The sequence below is a fragment of the Sinocyclocheilus grahami genome, unplaced genomic scaffold (assembly GCF_001515645.1).
Source record: "Sinocyclocheilus grahami isolate Dianchi unplaced genomic scaffold, SAMN03320097.WGS_v1.1 scaffold440.1, whole genome shotgun sequence".
Classification (NCBI taxonomy): Eukaryota; Metazoa; Chordata; class Actinopteri; order Cypriniformes; family Cyprinidae; genus Sinocyclocheilus; species Sinocyclocheilus grahami.
The window spans coordinates 1,366,000-1,389,523 of NW_015505619.1; the positions used below are offsets into that span (position 1 = coordinate 1,366,000).

Below are 23,524 nucleotides of genomic sequence, written 5' to 3' on the forward strand. Positions count from 1 at the left end.
ACACACACACACTCAGACACTCACACACACACATACACACACACTCAGACACACACATACACTCAGACACACACACACACACACACACACACACACACACAGAGACACAGATGATGGAGATTTGAACGTGTGAGCCATTTCTCCTCCTCCTTCCTGTCCAAGTACATGTCCAAGAGCCTTTAATCTACACGTTTCAGTGTGAGAGAAATGGATTTCGCATGATTGCAGGTCTTGTGCAGACGCAGACAGACGCTGCTGTGTGTGGCGAGGACGTAGGAGGGAAATAAAACATCCAATGGCTCTGAATCGCATTTGCCACTTCATTAGGGCCTCGAGAAAGACGCGCTATTAAGTTACATTTCCTTCTTCGGTGACTGGGAGCGCCAAATATGTTTCTGATTTCCCCCCAGTTATGATGATGGTCTGTAAATTTATGAGACAGCTGAGTTGGGGTAATTGTAATTAATGAAAAATATAGTTGAATATATATATTGAAACAGCATGTGGCGGAAGGTTGGAGTTGGATGTCTTGGATAAAGAAGAAATAAATATGTTGGAGGTCTTTGAATGCTGATATTTGTGGGCTCTAGTAAAAGCGTCCTTCCTCAATTCATTTTAGGTCACTGAGATTCATCCGTATTTACACGCTGTAGGACTAATGCTCTTGGCAAAATCGCCGAAGACACAAATCTCGTGCCCGTGACTAAATGAGTAAATTAACTAGGCGTCTGTCGAAACGACAAAAAAGACGTGGAAGCTACATAAAAGTCCTGACTATTTAATTACACAGAGGAAAATGCAATAAATAGAATGGCTCCCTTTTCTGTTCTTTCAAAGCCTTTTGCATGTTGAAGTAATCTTGATTCATTTGCCACATCTGAATTCGTTTTGCCCAGTATGGCGACCATCTGCCTTCACCAGTCAAAGCAAAAGCTTTATCTTTCATCCGACAGAGGGGGCGAAAACAGAAGGAAATTTTACGCCGGGATGTGTTTATTGAAGAAAAGGGCCCTGCTTTTGCTTTGGTGACACTTTGGAACATTTAGTTTCATGTCGCTCTGAGACAGAATTAAGATTTATATTAGCTCTGATTAAAGGAGAGCTTCGCTGAAAAATGACAATTCGGCCTTCGTTTATTCACCTTCATGTCCTTCCAAACCCGAATGCTGTTGTTATTCTTGTGGGGACCCAAATAAGAAATTTTGAAAAATATCCTGGGCGCTCTTTGAAGCCATTTGGGACATATGATGTCAAACTCCAAAATGATTAAAGGTAGTCTGTATGATTTTGAGTCTTCTGAAGCCTTACGACAAGACTAAAGTCTTTCCATTGCCCTAGCTCTGAAGTCTCACTCTGCCTATTCACACAGGATCTTTGTTGAGATTTGAGAGCTATTTTTTTTATACGTTATTTTTTCTATAAGTTACACTCTAAAAAATGCTGGGTTGTTTCAACCCAACTTTGGGACAAATATGGACTAACCCAACCGTTGGGTTAAATTTTTACATTCAATTTTTAACCCAAAAGTTGGGTTAGTCCATATTTGACCCAAAATTGGGTTGAAACAACCCAGCATTTTTTAGTGTGTATATACTACAATATATGCTGCAAATATTTGGTATTATTGGTAAATTGTTTACTCAATTTATACTGAAAAGCATATGTATTTTATATTATTATTATCATTGTATTATTATTATTTTAGATAATAATGTCATATATTTTATAAATATTTGGAATTCTCTATATTATAGATTTTTGTGAATTATGAGTGTAAATTGTGTATACAATTTACACAAAGTTCATGAAAAATATATTTTTATTTTGGGAATTGAGTATACTTAATTTATACCGAAAAGTACAAATATTTAATATTATTATTATTATATTGTTTTAAATAATATTATTAATATATTTATAGTTTTAGATATGTTGTGTATGAAGTGTAAACTGTATAATCAATTAACACTGGAAATTCACAAAATATAAATATTTGATATTATTGTTATTTATTTTTGTGAATTGTGAGTGTAAATTTTATGTGCAATTTATACAGAAAATTCATAAAACAATTTACATATTTGATATTATTTTGTGAATTATGAGTAAGTTGTATAATCAGTTTATATCAAAGTATAAATATTTGATATGTTGTTTGTTTTAAATAATAATGTCATATTTATATTTTTAAATGTTTTGTGTATAATGTGTAAACTGTAATCAGTAACTGGACATTTACAGAAAGTTTACATTTGTGAATTATGAGTAAATATTTTCTATTATACTGAAAATTCACATAATTCACACATTTATTATTATTATTGTGAATTATGAGTATAAATTGTATACTCAATTCATACCGACAAGTATGAATATTCAATTAATCTTATTATTATTATTTTATTATAAGTGCAAATTGTACACACAATTTATACTATGACAAGCTTAAAAGCTTTGATTTGTCATCTTTGATTTTTCAACTGGTGTCACTTTGGTTTGACAGTGATTTTGTTTAATTGAATGTGAGGATTAGCTGAGGTTTATCTGTGAATAACGGCTTAAATTTCATTCTGGTAGAGCAAACCATTATGAACTATTTAATGATCAGTGCACAGAAGTGACAGACTGCAGCGCTGATAGGGATTACGTCTCATCTACGTGAGAAAAGGGCCGTCCGCCTGTCAGATTTGATTGTCTGATGCTGTAGGAAGGCTGTGGTTTCTGAGTCACTCATGCCAGCTTCAGGTTCAAACAGACCAAGGGTTTGTTCAAATAAAGCTGGTGGGCCGTGACGACTCACCTGCCCGTGATTCCACATGGAAATCTTTTCACGCATTTGAATTCGACAAGCTCCATTTCTGGGCTTGTGTCAGCATCCTGTTAATGAGTTTTCTTTGCATTGGAGGAAGTCTAACTGCAAACTGTGCAGATAGCTGTGTGATGAATGTTAACTGCTCGATGATGTGCTCAGATCATTCAGATTAAGTCACGTACTCATAATGAGTAAATAATAATAGACTAATATTTGAAAAATAGATATGCTGAGTCTCATAATGCCAGTGTATCAGCTGATTAATCAACCCGGCCTCCAAGTTTCTGCAAACATTCTGATCTATGGATAGAGCACATTTCGGTTTTCAGATATTATCATCACTATTATTTATTTATTTACTTTTTTTTTGTGAATAAATCGTAGACTCCGTTCACACTGAAAATGAACACAAAGTATGCTTATTTGGTATGATGATGATGATTATTATATTATATGTTATATTATATTATATAATATATGTATCACTTTATACTGAAACAAATATTATATTTTGTGAATTGAGTATAAATTGTATACTTTATTCATACTGAAAATTCACAAAAAGTATTTTGATATTTATTATTGTTGTGTATTATTATTATTATTATAAAATTATTTTTATTTTACTTCTTTGAAGTCCACATTGGAAATCTGGAATTCAAAGTTAAGCTTAAACATGTTAGGATAAAGGTTTAAGTTAAAAAAAAAACCAAACAAACAAGAATTTTAGCATATAAATATTTCTAGGCACTAATCCGTTTTCAACTAAATCTAATCAACCTTTTTAAAAATACATATTGATTGACTATTACTGTATAATAACGGTTTTAGTGGGTCATTTTATATATTGACTCCTATATGTAAATATAATTAAATGCTTTTTTTCAGAAGTCATTGGTGTGTTTTGAGTTCAGATTCAGTGCTAAAATGTTAATGCATGTACTTTATATCATGCCATGTAATGTTGGTAAGATCATACGTTTGGACAAAATTTGACCAAAACAGACTTTAAACATGTCTGCTGTTCCCTTTGAACTAAAAGATCATTTATCAATCATTGCTTACAGTAGTTTAACCAACCTTCAGTCTTGCATGCTAAAAAAAGCCAAATCTCTCTCTCTCTCCCCCTCTCTCTCTCAGTGTTTGTCATTGATCCCGGTTGAACGGGTCCTGAACATGTGGTGTGTTTCCCGTCCTGTCGCTGGACGCATCAGGAAGCGTTTTGTGTGTGAAGTGGCTTTCTAATTGCTCAGGTTTGAGTGTGTGTTGTGGGTTTCAGATGAGCAACAGCGCTGCGAGCCCAGTGGCAGCCAGCAGCAGCAGCAGCGCGGCCGGACGCGCATCCGGAAAGGCCACAAGCTTCATCCCTGAGCTCCAGAGCATGATGTAAGTGCAGGAGTTTTCCTGTCTAAAGTCATTCAGAAAACTTTGATGTGTTCCAACACTTACAGCAAGTACTGTGGAGGTGCTTTGATGCTAATATCCTAATATGGTAATGACTGATTAACAAATTCATCTGTTATTTACATGGTACTCCAAGATCATTCAAAGAAGTATTGGTCTAGATGGAACAATTGACCTTCCATACATTAACACACATATGTCTCAAGTATTGCCATTTGATTTCTACAATGTGGAGAAAGCGGATGGAATTGCGGCTACACACTTAATCAAAATGCAAGTGTCTATTGGTGAATATTAAACCGCAAAATGTCTATTGAAATATGAAGTCTGCATGTTCTATTTGTTTCAGTTGGGCAAAAATATAGTCATATGATATACCCACAGAAACTTCCTTACAACCCGTCAAAATAAGAGTTTGGTTTAACTTGAAGAAATTGTGACAGAAATACATTGCACTTGTACCGGAAGTACTTCTCAAAGTAATAATAATAATTATTATTACAACTTTGAAGATGTCACATAATTTTAAACAATTTAAAGGTGTTTTATTTTTAACTGTAAACCTGAAAATAAAATAAAAATAAAATTAATTTGAAAATTTTCGTTTGATTACATTTTAAATGATTAATTAAATTCTTAATGTTTTATGCCTTCATTTGATTACCACTGTGTTTGTTAATGAATTTCTATTAAATCATCAATCCAGAAAAGTCAAACATACAACACAGAATTTCTGAAAAAATATTTTTATAAATAAAAATATATTATTGCCCTATTATTGTAAAGTAATTAATAGTTTATTACATTGTTAAAGTTTTAAAGCTTCAGTTGATTAGACATGCTTTTTGAGTATTAAAAGATAATTGAAATATTAAAATGGAATCCAGCTAAATTTAAACAGGAGAAATAGAGTCTGAGAAAAGTAAAATGGAATTTGTGGAGAAATATAAAATATTTCATAGGGCCCTAAAATGACATTTTTGTTCAAACTTGTTAATTTGGATAAGTTTCATGATTTCATATTGTAAATAAAAATATATTATTGCCCTATTATTGTAAAGTAATTAATAGTTTATTACATTGTTAAAGTTTTAAAGCTTCAGTTGATTAGACATGCTTTTTGAGTATTAAAATATAATTGAAATATTAAAATGGAATCCAGCTAAATTTAAACAGGAGAAATAGAGTCTGAGAAAAGTAAAATGGAATTTGTGGAGAAATATAAAATATTTCATAGGGCCCTAAAATGTCATTTTTGTTCAAACTTGTTAATTTGGATAAGTTTCATGATTTCATTACTAAAATTTAATTTAATAATTAAAATGTAGTCCAGAAATGGATCAGAAAAAAGGAATCTGGAAAAAAAAATTAAAAAAAAAAAATTAAATGAAAATGAAAATAAAATGAACATACTTCATAGGGCCCCAAAAATGTTTGTTCTAATAATAAAAAAAAAAAAGTTAAATTGATTGATTTTATTATTTCATTATTATTTCAAGACATGCTTTTTGAATATTAAAATTTATTTCTTTTAACCATTAAAATGTAGTCCCGGAATGGAACAGAAAAAGTGGAATCCAGAAAAAAAATTAAAAAAAAGAATTTTGTGGTAAAAAGAATTTTATAGGGCCCTACTCAAATTATTGCTATGAACCTTTATGCAGCATTAATCATTTTCTGAAGCGCCGGCGATGCAGGTCTGGATTTGCCATCATCAGCAGGAGACCACTTTATAGTTTACTAAAAATATATATAAATAAATTAAATGAAAATGAAAATAAAATGAACATACTTCATAGGGCCCCAAAAATGTTTGTTCTAATAATAATAAAAAAAAAGTTAAATTGATTGATTTTATTATTTCATTATTTCATTATTATTTCAAGACATGCTTTTTGAATATTAAAATTTATTTCTTTTAACCATTAAAATGTAGTCCCGGAATGGAACAGAAAAAGTGGAATCCAGAAAAATTTTGTGGTAAAAAGAATTTTATAGGGCCCTACTCAAATTATTGCTATGAACCTTTATGCAGCATTAATCATTTTCTGAAGCGCCGGCGATGCAGGTCTGGATTTGCCATCATCAGCAGGAGACCACTTTATAGTTTACTAAAGTAGCAATTAATGCTTATTATTTCATTCGGGGATTGCACACTAGAAAGCGCGTCAGTGATTGCGGTTCTGTTGATGTACTTCGGCACACGACCGTATTTTCGTCCGAAACCCTGTTTTTCCGTCAAAACCGTTAAGAGTAGTTGATCTTGGAATGAATAATATTAAGCTCAATCTATAAAGTGAGCGCCCAGCTCTACAAATCTGCTTCACCGAAAGCACAAAGGAGCCATAAAGTACATTTACATGCCGATCCATTGACTTCCCTCCAACTGAGCGTTTGCGGTTTGACCTAGTGAGAGATGTTCTTTAGGAAAGAACACAGTGAAATTCATCCTGTCGTTCTGCTTTGAATCCCACCTGAAGAGACCTTCAAACTCATGCAAATCACAACAACACTGTTTTCCTGCGTGTTTACCTCGTGTGGGGCGATGATACTGAAATACACGCCAGCTTTTGTAGAAAAATATAAAAGCCTCCCCTTTTTGTTTAGCCTGTAGAAATGGAGGCATAAAGCTCGCTCCTCTAGTCAAAACCGGAGACAATAGCTGGTCAACAGAGGATTTATGAACTTGTGTTTTGCATAAATAAAACACAGGTTATTTTTTGGACTTTTTTATAACAATCACATTTTCATCCCAAATATTCCTATTACCATAATGCAGAAAATTGCATTATCATTATTATAATGCAGACATATCATTGAGATACTATTATAGTTTTTTATTAATATTTTGAATTTGTTTTTATTTTTTGGTTTCATTTTAATTTTAGTTATAGCAGTTTTTTTGCAATTTTATTGTAATTATTATTATTTTTAAAAAATATGTCAATATCATTTGTTTTATTGTTTTATTTCAGTTATTTTAGTCTCATTTAGTTAAACTAACTGAAAATGAGAAACGTTGGCTTGGAAACTAGCTGTTTTAATTTAATGTAATTTAATGTTTATTTTATTTCAAGTAACATGATGTAACAAAATGTTTTTTTATGATTTTTGTTCTATTTAACTAGAATAACACTGGTCCACAATTATTAAATAAAAGTAATATATATTTTTAACATTATAATAAAAATTTATAAATAACAATCTGCGTAGAATATATTCAGTACAAAACAAGTACAAACAAGCTTCATTTTCTTCATGCAAAATATAATTGTATTTTGATTTTGCTGTGAAATATGATATTTCTTGACAGATTTCTGTTTGTTAATTTTGGCTGTTTTTCTTACACAAACTTAGATCCTGTAATGAAATCATCCCAGCCAAGATGAAAAATATTACTGTAAGAAATATCTCTTGGTTTTAACAGCTTCTTTAGCCTGTACAGCAGCCTAAAATAATGGGCTGTTTCTTCTATCTGCCGTTGGCCGATTCATTTCGTTGTTGTTGTTGTTTCGAGCCTTAAATACGGAATGCTCCGTGCCTGTTGAATCTCACGTCTTCAACTGCACACACTCATGTTGTTTTATACTTTCTTTGGTTGAAAAAGAAAATCACACGACCCTGCGACTCCACAAAGGGCTCCGGATTGCAGTCTTATATTTTTGAAAGACATTTAATTATAGCTTGCAGTCAAAGGCATTTTTGATGGAGACTAAATGGCCTCCAACTGCAAAGATTTTCTTCCTCCTTTGGCAGGCGCTGCGCTAAGTGATGATATGGAGATATTATATTCCAGCGTCTAACAATCTTGTTGCATTCATCTGTGTCACACTGCATGGCTGTTGTCAGTGACGTGCTTTTGTGACTTGCAGCTGAAATTGAAGTGTAAAAATCGCAGATGAAGAAGGGGAGGGGGGGTTTCAGCCGGGCATCTGTGAATGCGTACTGTAAAACAGATTCTCTGTTTTTGACGCTGTCTGCTCTGGGCACGCCGGCTGTCTGGAAAAGTGAGGGAGGAAAATGTAAAGGCAGTTTCCTCTGCCGCCTCTTGCCGTGACTGTCTGCCGCCCCGTGCCTTCACGGAGGTCTCTAATTGAGATCACTTGTACTTATAAATGGTAGGAAGTTTTGTGGTTCAATGAGAGGAGCATTAGAAGCGTAGTGTGTGCCTCTTAAAATTAAAACGAGGCTACCGTTTAACTTTCTTAATCAGCTAAATACGTCTCTCCCGAGGCATTTTTCTGCTTTTTCATCTTAACAGAGTCGTTTTTAATAGTGGCAGACCAATATGGGGTTTTCAGTGGCAGATCCTGATGTCTAAAGAGCAGGATGGGTGATTTTTGTGCTGAAATTTACTTAAAGCATTTTAATAAAGTACACAGAATCGCACATTTAAATGAACATATAAAAACAGAAAAAAGTGCATTGGAAGTGTTAAAGTAGCAAAATATCACTTTATTTTTGTTGGCTCGCAAGATAATATTGTAGATTAATTGGCCTTGCCAATACTTTACTTGACAGTCTTGTCACTTTTATGGCAATTAAGCACATTTTCATCTAATTTTCTTTTTTATTATTTTTTATTTCAGTTATAATTAGTTATTTTAATGCTATCAAGTTAAACTAAATGAAAATGAGAAATGTTATCTTGCCTCTTAAAATGACCATTTAGCTTTCTTAATCAGCTAAATATGCCTCTCTCAAGGCATTTTTCTGCTTTTTCATTTTATCAGTCATTTTTAGAAGTGGCAGACCAATGTGGGGCAGCACATTTTAATTGCAAATTTAAATGAACAACAACAACAACAAAAAAGTGCATTATCAGTTGGCAAGGAGTTTGATTTGATTTCTATTTTGTATGTGTTAAAATAGCAAAGTATCTATTAATTAACATCGTTATTGGCTCATAAGATAGCATTTGTAATTAATTAGCCTTGCCAGTCATCTAATGACAATTAAGCACATTTTCATCCTGAATTGTATTATTACTATAATGCAGAAAATTGCATTCTCATTACTGTTAATCAGAGCAATATGAGGTTGCACATTTTGCAAATTGATTTTGCAAATTTAAATGAACAAATAAAAAGAGAAAAAACTGCATTATCAGTTGGCAAAGCATTTGATTTTGGAATGGTTAAAACAGCAAATTATCACTTAACCACTTGGCAGAGTAATTTTTTAAGATAATTAGCCTAACCAATGCACTGTCTGTCACTATACTGAAAAAAGTTTTGACTCAGTCACTTTCACAATCAATTACAAAGACAGACACACTTAAGTAGTGTCCAAAACTCCAAAATTCCTTGTTTTAACCTTAAAAAAAATATATGTTTTAAAAAATTTTTTTTTTTAAATACAGTGTACACAGAATTGCAAATTTGAATGAACATATGAAAAAAAAAAAGTGCATTATCGTTTGGCAAAGCTTTTGATTTTGGAAGTGTTAAAAACAAAATCAAAATCACTTAATCGACTAATATTAATAATACTGTAGTTTAAATAACTTTGCCAATACTTTCCTTGACGGTCTGTTATTTAACTGTTGTTTTGTCATCCTCTGTCATTTTATGAGCAGATCTTTTTGAAATGACAACATGACCATGATTATAGTGTGGTCAGGTAAAGGTGATGTCTACAGCGGTGCACGCTAAATTACACCTTCGCTGGGATTGTTTTTGTAAAACCATCTCGTTACAAAAACAACAGTGACCACAGGTGTTTTCAGTGCACTGACATGTTGCTAATTTGCTATTTGACAGCAAAAGACTTCTACACGTGGTCTGAAGCGTATTATGATGAAATTCATTTTTTAATATGCTTCCAATCGTTCAGTCATGTTGGAAAGAGTGCTTACTTTGGGCAGGGGTTTCCATGATACATGCATAAGGTGCTAAAGATAATACAGACGGTTTAATATGGCCAACGTCCTGCTATTCGCCTCTCTGTGGATTTGACCAGCCTTCATCCTCCTCTCTGAAAGCCCCGGCCAATTAAAACACATTTATTGTACTTCACTAAGGTAAGCAGTGTCTGCAATGATGGATGATTTTGTAGCCAGAATACGAGAGAGGATCAGACACTGAACACCAGAGCTGAGCTTCACACGTCTAGAATCTGAAAAGTAGACTAAAACTTCATTATTACGTTTATTATAAAGTGTGGGTGAGGAAAAAATTATATTAAACAATCGAATTCCAGTGGATAAAGTCGCACCCTTGATTATTTCCCACTGGATATTTAGAGATACACTTTATTTATAGCATGTTTACTTTGTGCGCTGCGATTAATCGCCGTCAAATGCTAATTCACTGTCAGCTTCAATCAAACAAATAAAGGCAAATGGCAAATTAAACAAACAAGCAAAAAAACAATCTACCAACCAACGCTGCTGGTGGGATTCATTCGGGACAGATTTGTCTATCTGCGCTGCGATGCTTCAGTCTGAGCTTATATTCAATGTGGGTTTTATCACGGCGCAAGGCGATGCGCTCCGACTGCTTCCCTTTAACTGCTGCCGACTTCAAGTGTATCATGGCTTGTGGTTGTAACCTGATCAAAGTGGGTTTTTAAGCGAGTCCTCTGTGAACTCCAGGGTTCATCACTGACAACTGCATGAAATTCTTCTGCTGAAGTGATTTAAAATTGCATTTTTGTGGCATCAGAAGTTTCAGTCGCTATTAGCATGTTGGCAAGAATGTTTAAAAATACCTGAAGTTGTCACCTATTTTATTTTGTCGCAATTATTTATGCCACAGTGTTAGTACTACTGTACTCGGACAAAACCCACACCAGCATTTTTGTGGCTTGCAAGTCCTGCCTGGTTTTTCTTTCATACTGCAGTTTCAAGAACGCTACAGTATGAGCTAGAAAAAGCTCCTAGATCTGAAATGCATTGTTGAAATGGCAAACGGTGGCTTTTATACTGCTTGGGCTGCATTGCGGGAAATTTCCCGACTGTCGTTTTACAACCATTCATTTGACAATAATTTTTTTACAATGTAGAACTAATGACGTAAATGCATAAGTGAGATTTTTAATGCCTCTAAAACCCGTTGCATGTCTATACGCTGTTTTTGAGAGACGTATTGCTAATTAAATGTGACGTATTTTGTGTTTTTGCCTTACTATCTGTAATTACGCCATGAGCTGTTTGTAATGTCAGTCCCTTTATTATGACAGGCTGTGTAATTGCTTTTTTGCCATTGTATAAACTCACATGCATGCACAAACTGCTGTCACTTCCAGTGTGTGCAGTGCTGGTGTTATTTCTGACATGCTTTGCTTGTTTACTTAATGGTTAGCAAGTTAATATTGTGTTTCAGAAGTCAATACGGTTGACAACAGCAAAACCGTTTACACTACCATTCGATAGCCTGTTTTTTTTTTTTTAAGAAAATAATACTTTTATTCAGCAAGGATGCATTAAATTGTTCAAAAGTGACAGTAAAGGCATTTATAATGTCAAGTCTTTCTTGAGCAGCAAATCAGCGTATTAGAATGATTTCTGAAGGATCTTGTGACACTGAAGACTGGAGGAATGATGCATCACATGAATAAATTTCATTTTATGAGATATTAAAATATAAAATGGCTTTTTAATATTGTAATAATATTTCACAATATTAATGTTGTGCATAAGAGACTAAAAAAAAACATTTTTTTAGAAGAATTAAAAAATTGTACCGACCCTAAACTTTGTTTAAAGGTATACATACCATATTTTTTAAACATGGACCATGCTAATGCTATGGTTTTGTCTGAAGTTTCTTAGAGTATATTAGATACTTTATACTCTGAAATACTTACAAACTTACCACCACACTATTACCATGTGTACCATGACATGAGCTGATACTAACATGGCTGACTTTCTCTCCTTTTTATTTTTGAGTTTGCAGCAGGATTTTTTCCCACAATGTTCTTTCATTTATGTAATGGCCATTGTGAAATAAATCTTCACTGAAAGGGTCATATAATATCTGGGAGCAAAACACAATCATATTTTATATTCAGGAAAAAGTTGCTGATGGAAAAGCCATTTATGTGTCTTTGTGGGAACATAATGAGACTGAGTGAATGTAGCACTTTAATTTACTCCCAACAATTAGGTGAACGTCAGCCACTTACTGTAATTAAATACGGCATTAAGATTCAGAGTTGTCGGGAAGCGTCGAGTGGCATTCCCAGGCGGGACAACCCCCTGTTGTCTCGCGGCATTGCTTTCAGACGTCTAACCGCATTTACAGCGATCTGCTGCAGGACCTAGGTGAAACCTAGGGCCGTTGACTAGCAACCTGTAGACATTTGTCTAATTCGGGCTTCTGTCTCCTGGGCTACAGCCTGTATAAAACCCCCTTTGCTTTCAAGGCCCCTCGAATGTTTTCGTAAACTTGGATGGAGACGAGTCGCATTGGAAGCAAACATCAGTAATGAGCTGGCACGCAGACTCTCTGGTTAACCAACTGTAATTTGGGGACTGAAAAGAACCTCTCATCACTATTGAGTATTTGTTTACCACAGTTTAACTCTAGTGTTTCTGCACAGAGCCTCTTTCTGAAAGACGCATTAACTGTTGCTGTTCTGACCTGATCGTACTGGACGTGGAATGACCGTGTAGTCATATAGAGATGGCTTTTCTGTCATTTTTACAGGAAATGTCTGCAGTTACTTATGCCATCATATGCTCTGTTCTAAAGCCTAGTGAGCCTACATTCTAACTGAAATGGAATATTTTAAGTGAGCGATTTAGAACATTCTTCATACTGTAGGAAACAACTGTAGTGTACTTCAGTATGCAAAGCACACTAGAGATTCAAGTTTGGCGTTAACATGTTGCTAAGCTAAAGGCATGATACTCTAAGAGTTAAAAATGTGGCACACACAAATATTTAGCAAAATAATAAATTTTTTCATTCAATTGGACAATTTATTGACATGTTTTGGTATTGAATGAATTCAAAGTATTCTCTACCTTTCAAAAGTTTGAGGTTAAGATTTTTTTGATGTTTTTTTAAATTTTACACAGCAAGGATGCATTAAATTGACCAAAAATGAGTAAAGACATTTATAATGTTACAAAAGGTTTTATATTTCAAGTAAATGCTGTTTTGTTTTCAACTTTTAATAAAAAATCACAGGAATAAATTATATTTTAAAATGTATTCAAGTAGAAAACATTTATTTTAAATTGCAAAATAAAAAAAAATATATAACTATATATATATATATATATATATATATATATATATATATATATATATATATGTGTGTGTGTGTCTGTGTTTTGTTTTAATATTTTATTTTAAATTTATATTTCTATTTTTTATTATAATTTTTTATAAAAACTTTTTTCAGCCAAATTAAGGCAACATTGCATTTTTCCTTCATAGAGAAAAATAATAAACAGGCATCCTAATAACAGTGATGCCTATCTAGGATGTCTTAAACTGCTGCCTGTGTAGGCAGCTCCATTGTTTTGGAACAGAGCCGGTGAATTTGTTCTGATTCTTCAGTTCAAATAGTACCTGTAACATGAAGGTAATATCAACAAACAAGACTGATTATATTTGACTCCTTGGCCTGATGGTGCATAGTTTTAACGCTCTTTGTGTCCTTCCTAGCAGCTGACAGCAGTAAATTAAAGAACAATATGCTCTGGAAGCCTTTATTTACTTCATAATGAACTCCCTACAAAACAATGCCAGTAAGCCAACTGCAGTCTCGCCCATTGCATCTCGCAATACTTCTGGGAAAAGGCTCGGAACAATAGAGAGATTCCTGAGCATATGAAGCTCGCGTTTTGAAGTCGAAACAGAATAAGTAGGTGCTATAGATGCTCTGTGTTCTTCTCGCTTGAGGTTTTACGAATGCCGGACTGCTGGAGCGGTAATGATCGATGGCTTGATGTGCGCAAAACAAAAATCAGAGAAGAATGTTTTGCAACCTTCTTATTAAAAGCATACATTGAGGATCTGCATGCTTTCTATAGAAATAACTTTTGAATTGATTTACGATGCATTCGAACTAGGACGAGACTCCAACCTTGTTTTGATATAAACGGAGAAACTCTTCACTCAACGCCCATCAATATTTAAGCATCTTCAAATTACCTTAGCCGAGAATTGTTCGTGCATTTACACGTTTCCTCTCGTAGCACCATTTACCCTCATTGCGGTCATGTTTATTAATAAGAAGCTGTGAGAATGTCAATTGTTGTCTTTGTCAGCGAAATGCACTCTGAAGTCCACGGAAAGCTCAGGTGCTTTCAGATCTCTCCAAGAGTATCAAACTCCAGCGTTACTCCTCATTTTTCAGTGGAAAACAACTCCTTTGGAGATTCGCCTTTGGACGTCTAATGCATATTTAACAGCGAGGGGGAACTTTTTAATAGACAGTGTCAACCTCGGTGAGGGAGTCTTTCTGATTAATTTTACATAAGGCCTGGCCTTTATACTCCACTGAGTGGCTGTTATTTCCCCAAAGGATTCAGTGATATACCGAAACACCTTTACAAGTAGTTTTGTGCTCGCAGTGAACACACAAGACAATGAAACCGGAGACGTGATGTCTAGTTGAGTAACTATAGCAGGCTGCCGAATGCCGTCAGAGGATGAGTCAACAGCCATTCCAATCAGAAAAACAGTGTTGTTGACAACGCACTCGGTTGTGGGGTTAATTCTTAATGACTGTTTTTCTCCTCTGAGCTTTAACGTGCCTCCCGTTTGGCGTCTCAGCTTCTCCAAAAATCGTTCTCGGCCCATTTGCAGCACGCTGATAATCGCTAATTGATTTAATTTAGGCCGCGTGCCATGCATCTGTTAACTTGGTGGATCTCGGGCCTGTTTGTGGGGAAAAACAGTGCGGAATGCAAATAATCGAATGCAACTAACCATATAAGTGCGCATAAATCGGCTTATTTTGATGTTGCTCTATCTTTTTTGGTGCAAATTTGATTGTATGCTTATAGAACATAATGTAAATCATTTCTGCTGTTGTTTATGCATTTACAAAATGGTAAATTTCAGTGTTCAGCCATGTTTGCATAATAAAGGCACATGCAGTCAGTATTAATATTAATAACATTTGTCTTTGATTTTTGTAGGATAAACTTTAAATTGTCGTCAGTGCTTGGTTTCCAATGTAAAATCTGGGTTCTGAAGCCAAACCATTTGAGAAGCACTTGATTAACCCACATGAATGATTTAGTTCTGATGACACATGGTGATTATGTTCTGGTTGCTGTGTTCTTATTTTCTACAGATTATAAGTAATAAAGTTTACTTAGAAAATAAGAAACTCTGTATATTTTGAGGGTCCAGAGATTCCAGTGTTCCATGTTTATTTTAAAATGCAAGATTCACATGGATTGGCAGGAATTCTGGGCTTTTCTTCCTAGAAGCATCGCAAGATTTTATGGTTGAATTCCCAATTCTTCTCAAGATGTGCCACACAGTCTGCAGGTCTTCAAAAGGTCTTAAAAAGTTTTCATTCAATCTTACACAATTTAAAAAGCTTAAATCAGAGTAAAAAGTTCATTAAATATTGGCATTGTGTTGCATGCACTGTTTTTGTTTTCCAATGCATATATATACATATTGTTAAATCAAGATACATTAACTTGAGATGCAAATGTGAATTCTTGAAAGATTTTTCAAAATTAAGTAAATCTATGCTCAATACAAGAGCAAACATCTGTCAATGGGGAATGCAAACTTAAGAAATTTAGCTTTCAAGTAAATGTATCTTGATTTAAGAATATTTAGACATTTGCACTGGAAAACATGACAGAAATACTGAGGAAGAACATCATTTTTTTTTGCAAATTTTTTTTTCTAATACAACTCATTGTCTGCTCCCTAGACATTAACTTTAAGAGAACATTTTGTGTTCTCTTCAGTTTATTCCTTGAATTTTCTTTACTTGGTCTTAAACATATCTTAAATTTACCTGCAGAAACCCCCGAGTAATATCCGTAAGTGCAGTGGACGTGGCCTAAAGACCTTTAGAATCTGTGAGATGACAAAGTGTTTCTTTTGTGGTTTCAAAACACTTGTAACCGAAGACGAGAACTGGATACTATAGAATCAAACCTAGCATGTAAAGAGCCGCTGCGTGACTCCCCGAGCGGATATACGATATGCTCAGGTGTGTGCGTGGGGTTCTGTAGCGAGTGTTTGCTGTGCTCAGATTACCGTGCCAGTTAGGGAGGGCTATTTTGTCCTTTAAAGCTAATGTTTAGATTTCAATGTGTGTTCTGCGCGCTGCTCACACTCACGCGCCGGCTTCCGTAATTAGCCCTGACGCGTTCGCTGGCACGAGAGCACGGGTGTGTTGATTGGCAGGCACATGACATCATTTCAGCCCCGTTTTTCGCCATCGCGCTCTCCTGTGGTATTAGTGTTGTTTGAATATTTCTCTGCTCTTTTGTGGACTTGTTTACATCAGTTAACTCAAATTTGAATGTTTAAATCTGCAATCACAAATCGCGTTTTGAACACATACGTGTTTTTCCAGCATTTTCGGAGCCAGACAGTTTGTCTCCCAGCTCTTCGCTTATTGTTTACATATCAAGAAAAGTACATTTTTAGGGGGAAATAAAGCATTACAAGGGTCTATTTGAAAACACTCCATTTCCCCTGCGGTGAGCAGCGGAGCCACAGTTGGAAAAGGAAGCCAAGGTTGAGGAGGAACGCCAGTGCAGCGCGTCCAGTTTTCCTGAGTCTCATTCCCTTATAGCTCTTGTGCGTATCGTATTCTAAATATTTTTAAGTGATGTTCTGGCTTGAGAAAGCTCTGCATTCCTGTCGAGGTTAAATCAATATGGCTGTGGCGAACAGGTAAAGCCTTGTTAAATGCAGTCGCTGGAATCACTTCATTACGGCACAATCAAAACAGCCAACTTATCTGAACATTTCATATTTGACCCTTGAAACCGCCTGAGGCTTCGACTGCAGGGTCGCATGAATTGCCTGATAAATTTAGCAATATTTCTTTTTGAAAGAAAATGCTGCTTTGGATTGTCAGTCGTCTGTTTGTACAGTGTGGTTTTTCTGTAGCAGTACTCGTCCTCTGTTTGCCAATTGCTACAGGAAAGCAAATAAGAAACCTAGGAGGCCTTTAACATCAAAATATGCCAGTGTGTCTGCAAGCAAATTAGAGTTTCTGATGCAAACGTTGTTGTTAAATGTCACTTTGGTGTTATTGATTGATATTTTGTGATGCATCAGAATTCGCTGTGTGTTATGCCCGGTTCAGACTAAAGGAGTCAAAATCGTGTAATCTGACACAGTGACTATCGTGACCGACAAAAATATTGTGTAGTCTGAAGCCGGCATTAGTCCTGCTAAACTCGAATTTTGCATGACCGCAAAATCTAATTTGTGCCAAAGAAAGCCAAGAAGCTGATGCAGCAAATATATGCAGGCTAAATATATATACAATGGAATTTGAAAGTCTGAAACCACTGGCTTTTTATTTAGACATGGAAATTTTGAAATATTTTAAACGAGTGTAAATAAGAAATATTTAAGAACGAGTCAGTGCTATTTCTAGGTGATTATTCAAATGTAAGTAAATTAGTGATGTTGATCATATGAATTTATTATTTTTTTGGTAAAATGTCTTAAATCATGCTGGATTATATGGATCATCAGCTCATCTTTTGATGTACATTGTTAAAAAAAGGTCTTTAAAAGGTCTTAATTTGCCATTCCACACATGAAGGCCTTAAAAAGGTCTTAAGTCAGAGCAGAAAGTCTTAAATTCATAAAGTCACCCAAGTGCAAATGCAAAAAAATGAATGTCTTCCTCAATATTTTTGTTTTGTTTTCCGATGCAAATATCTAAACATCCTTAAATCAAGATACATTTACTGGAGATGCAAACTGAAAAAATTATGCCTTGTTTTCTGAGAAATTGAATAAAATTAAGTTTAAAACAATAACAAATATCTGTCAATGGGGAATGAAAACTGGTTTGCCCTTTGAATTAGGTTGATTTTTCTGAGGCAATTGGCAGATTTGTACTTGTTTTAATCATGATCTCTCTCTGCTGGAAGTTGCATTTTCAAACTTTGAAGCATTGCTATTATAAGTCATTTAATTTTAGAGACATACATTATACATTTTCTTTACTTGGTCTTAAATTTACCTTCATAAAACCTGAACAAACCCTGTAAAGAAAGTGTTGTGTTAAATTAGAAAAGATGCAAAACAGAAGCATTTTTAGTAGTGCTCTCACCTCAGTTTTATTTATTATTATAATTTTAAATATGTATTTGTAAAGTATTGTTCTCTAAATCAGAAATCTCTATATTATTCCACGCTCAAGCTCGTGGTATGAGGGGGGCCATTCATTATCGGAGCTGTTTGTCTGGATTCCAGCTCTATAATCCTCCTCTTTAAATACACTTACATCAACCATTGGCTCCGTCCCTTGTACACAATCCTCTGCCTATGAATTCTGTATTTTCATGTATATTTCCATCAGCGACTGCTTCAAACGGCGATATATCAGAGGCGCTGGGTTGGCTGGCTATGATTTAAAGATGGTTTGTGGCCACTCTGATGGTTTGTTGACTGGGTTTCCACGTTACAGAAGTCGGGTCTCTTCGTGTTATGGGACTATTTATTGTTTCCCACTTTTAATGTTATGTTTGGCTGACTGAGACTCCATGGTTAAGTGTTTGATTATTTTCTAAGAAGCTCCCTCCAAGTTTGTATGAGACATCAATGCCCCTCTTTGTCATGTAGAGAAGCACATTGGATAGGGTGTGTGATGCAGGAGATGTCGTCTTTGGTGTCCTGTCTAGCAGATTATGGGGTTTTGATTAAATTTAAATGACCTAATTTCATTAGACTTCAAATGCAAATGCATTTTTGTAGTATTAAGATAATTCCCTATCATGCATTCTTTTAAAGAGCCAGACAATGCTTTTTAAGTAATGTTCAGATTGCATGGAAATGCAATATAGCATCATTTAACACAACCTGATGATCATGTTCTCCAGCATGATTTGAGATGTTTTTAAGCTTAACTAGAGTTACATGTTCAGATTTACTCCAATTTGTCACCTAGAAATAGTGCAGAATTTTAAAGATTTATTTTTCATTGTACACCATAATGTTTTGCAAAGTGCAAAATCCTAAAACATAAACAAAATATCAGGACTTTTTGAGGTAAAGAAGCGAACACAACTATGATTTGTTCTCCTCTGGTTTCTCTGTTTGCTTTGAGCAGCTCCAGCAGAAATGAACTTCTGCATCCGTGTGTCTCATATCACATTACAACCTCGCCCTCTGAGGAATCAAAGCTCATTTTTCTTACCATTCACTCTGTAATCTGTCTAATTATGTTTCCTTTTCTTGTTCTGTTGTTCATGTCTTTTTTTCCTGACACACTGTCCTTTATCATTGATTTTGGTCTCTTGAAGCTGTCCGGTCGGGAACGGGTAATTATAGATTTTGAGACAGATTATCGCACACATTATGTTAGTGACAAACTCACGTTAAGGAAATGCACATGGTCTGAGAGATGCAGTGATTTGGATCTAACGTGTCGCACATGGCGTAAATTATTTCAAGCCTTCTGCTGCCAATACGACGTTATAAAAACGTAGATGCCCTTGATGTTGAAGCCAAGATAAATGCAGACTTTTTTCCTTCACAAATTAAGTTTTGATGATATAAAACAATGCAGCTAAGAAGCAAAGAGCATACATCTCTCATTTCATTTGTCTCTCAATGCATACTATTAGATCGACTGATTCCTTTCAATTTTTTACTATAAAATAATTGGGGATTTAAATGTCCCATTTTAAAAAACAAGCACTCCGCCTGGCTATAGATATTGCATTTCATTAACATTTAATTTTTTTTTAATAAGCTGGATGTCTCTGACTGCTCGCTCTCTGAGGTTTGGTTACCCAGGTCGCGTTTCGTCCATTAATGTTGTTTTTCTAGCGTAAACGAGAGATGTGATTATCAATTAGCTGAATGAAGCCGCTCAATCCAGGCCAGGATATCAGTACTGGCTCTAAATGAGAAGCACATGTCACCTCTGAGCCCAACAACACGCTGCTAATTGATTAGTGACGCTCTACGAAATTTGCCAAGAGCTTGTTTAACATCTGTAAGTGTTGCATGTGACGGCCGTTCGTCACCTGAAGGAGTCTGAGTGTCATTAATAATGTTTGTGTTTGTGTAAATGGGGAAATGGGACAAGATGTTTGTGCTGCTGCAATGCGCGCTCATATTTCAGGCTCACGTTCAGAGTTTTGACGGGTAATGTGAATCTAAATAACCACTGTAGGATGCATTTCAGCATTTTAGTCCTACTTTAAGTTAAGGGTTTATTCTCATCCTGAACCCTGTTAACCCCATTCCAATCCCAATATAATATGCAATTATGAATTATTAACTTATAGGGAATCAAGAAATTTGATTAGTAGGTTAAGTTTTTAAGTACCTCAGAATTTTATAAACCTATTACTGCAGTAAAAAAGCTCCAGTCAATTGTCATTTTATTTATTTTTGCATGTTTGAAAATGCCTGAACTAAGATGAACGCAAATAAAGAGAAAGTGTTTTTAACTTATAGAGAATAAAGAAATGAAATTATTTTTGATGCTAAAACAAAAGCATGTGATAGAGGACCTCAAAAACCGTTATAGACCCCTTATTCAGGGTATTTTGTTAAAAATTGGCATTTTATTTCCTTTTGCATGCTTGGAAAAAGCCTTGACTGTTCTGAAAACAAATAAATAGGAAAATTGTGTTTGCATGTTTGTTTGCATGTTTTTTTTTATTTTTTACTTATAGATATTGAATGGGTTTTCAATTTTGATGCTAAAACAACAGTATGTTATATTGGACGTCAACAACTTTTATAGACCCCTTCATTTTGTTAAAAATCTCTGTTCAATTGCCATTTTCTTTTCTTTTGCATGTTTCAAAAAGCCTAAACTTAAGCTGAAAACAAAAAATTAAAGAGTTTGCATGTTGAAGCGCTTTTTAATTTATTGGGAATCAATAAATGAAATGTTTTTTCTGTTTTAATGCTAGAACAACAGGATGTTATGTCGGACCTCAACAATTTTTATAGTCCCCTTCTGCAGTGCATTGTGTTAAAAATCTCCTTTCATTTGGCATTTTATTTCCTTTTGCATATTTGAAAAAAGCCTAGACTAAGCTGAACGCAAATAAAAAAGGAACATTTAAAGCGTTTGCATGTTTAAGTGCTTTTTATCTTTATAGGGAATCAAGAAATTAAATGCCATCAATTTTGATGCTAGAACAACAGCTGTCTAGTGCCAGTTTGTGCTTTAAATCAATGCAAGACACTTGAAATGGATGTTTCCTGATTTTAAAGGTTTGTAACGAAGGTATGTAAGCTCACTGTGTGTGTTTTCCTAAATTAGTTAGAATGCAATAACATAAAATGGTATATTCTAATGCTTTCGTGGCATGTGAGGTGTAACGTGCCTCTGCGGCCTCGTGTTTTAGAGACGCCACCTCGAACGCCTTGATGTGCATCGACAGTGATGACAAAACCATGTAGCTCACGCCATCTGGCTCCGACTCAGTATCCTGCCTCCATACGTTTGTCTAGAAGGGCCTCCGATTACGTCGGCATGAGAAACTTAATGAGGAAAATACTGTAAGTACAATCTGTGATCGCTCTGTCAACAGCGTTTTGTATTTGTATTTCCATACGTGCAGTGTGATAAGATGGAGATTTGTTTGACTTTTACATGTTAGTATATTTTGAATAGCTGAGGTATTCAAATAGGTTTTGCATAGATTGTGTTTTACATGTGGCTTTTTTGTGTGCTGTATAATGCTGGACTCAATTTTCACTCCCGGTTGTCAGACCTAAAGACTTTGTTAAACAGCTCAGTTTTGTTTCCTTTTGCATGTTTGAAAAAGCTTAAACTAAGCTGAACGCAAATAAAAAGCTTGCGTGTTTGTTTAAGCGCTTTTCATTCATAAGAATAAATAAAAGCTCCCTCGTTAACCATTTATCAATTAGAATTAACCACTGCAAGTCCTGCACTATTGCAAGTCTTCCACATCTTGTTCTAATGTAGCTCTGTAAATTGAAGCAGAGTGAATGTTTATACATCCAGAAGGGTTTTTCTCTGTCGTCCCACATATGCGTTTTTAACTTACACAAACAAGTCAGCATCTCGCACGCACGCGAACCCAAACAGGCCGACTTTTACCGTGCGCGTGCGCCGTCGCTTATCGACCCGCTCAACTTCTGTGTGACCCGCCGCTGAACCGCAGTGAAATGAAAATAATTTTTCACAGCACTCACCCCAGAAAAAGTTCTGCTGACACGGAGTCACCGAGCTGAAAAGACTGTTAGACGCCATAGCCGCACGTGGATCTCCTCTGCTCTCTCCTCCTCTGGAGGTCGTGGTGACCCTTGAAGTCCTAAACTGGGAGCACAAATCATATCAAGGCATCAGAACGCAAGCGGTGGCAAACAAACAAAAGCAGCCGGCGCACGGCCGTATGCTTCCCAGAGCGTTGAGGCACAGATATCGACGGCATATACGAGTGTGGTTAGAGCGTACTTACTGACTTGTTGGGTCTCTGTGACTGGGGTTGACCCACTCTGATTAACCATTTACGCCCCAGTGGCTCCCTCCTGTCGTCCTGGGGAAATCTCGTGCACCGCACTTGTGGTTCTGTGGTTGTTTGTGAGGGGAATGAGACATTCTCGCAATCCAAAAACGTGTAAGCTTTAAAACACACTTTTTTTCCCCTCCTGATGGGCTGTTACTGGAGAGGCTGGGTCATGTGTTCGGTGACATCAGAGCAGCCGAAAGGGTTCAGCCCTCTTGTCAGTGGTCCTGCGTTTCCTACTCACATCCAGCGGGATGCAACCTCAGCTCCTGTCAGTCTGAAGGGAAGGGGCTGGGATTTTCGGCAGCTCCGTTTCTGTCCTTCTCAGCCTCTCCGTGTCCCGGTCTCATTCCTGTGCTTGTTAACTCTGCCGTTTAGGCTCCAGGTGTGTCTCCGCGTAAGTTGCATAATCGGCTCTTTGAGAAATGACAGTCGCTGCGTTGGCTCTTGGATCACGTCTGGCTCTCGACGAGCTTAACGAGCACATTAGCGGCCGTGATTCATCCGTCTGTTTTGCGCGCCTCACAGGTTTGGAGTTTGGCACGCGGTCAGAGCGCGCCTCAGGTGTTTGTGAAAGCACGAAAAAACTTGCTTCTACAGCGCTCTCTCTCTCTCCTGTTTTGGGGTCATGTTAGGTGCTGCGCTGAATTTTGTGTGTGTTCATGTGACTTTAAAAT

The 23,524-nt window shown here is 35.7% G+C and overlaps 1 protein-coding gene across 1 annotated transcript in view; it reads right to left on the reverse strand.

Annotated features, from left to right (window-relative positions):
* The window catches only part of LOC107552040 (runt-related transcription factor 2-like), a 72,451-nt gene extending 49,171 nt beyond the window's left edge, over positions 1 to 23,280 (reverse strand). Inside the window, exons 1-2 of the mRNA XM_016233844.1 lie at positions 22,800 to 23,280; positions 22,534 to 22,657 (exon numbers count right to left, since the gene is read on the reverse strand). Coding sequence (XP_016089330.1) covers positions 22,534 to 22,591 — 58 coding nt within the window. The 5' untranslated portion in view covers positions 22,592 to 22,657; positions 22,800 to 23,280. The remainder of the gene's footprint in view (positions 1 to 22,533; positions 22,658 to 22,799) is intronic.
* Between the last annotated feature and the right edge of the window lie 244 nt (positions 23,281 to 23,524).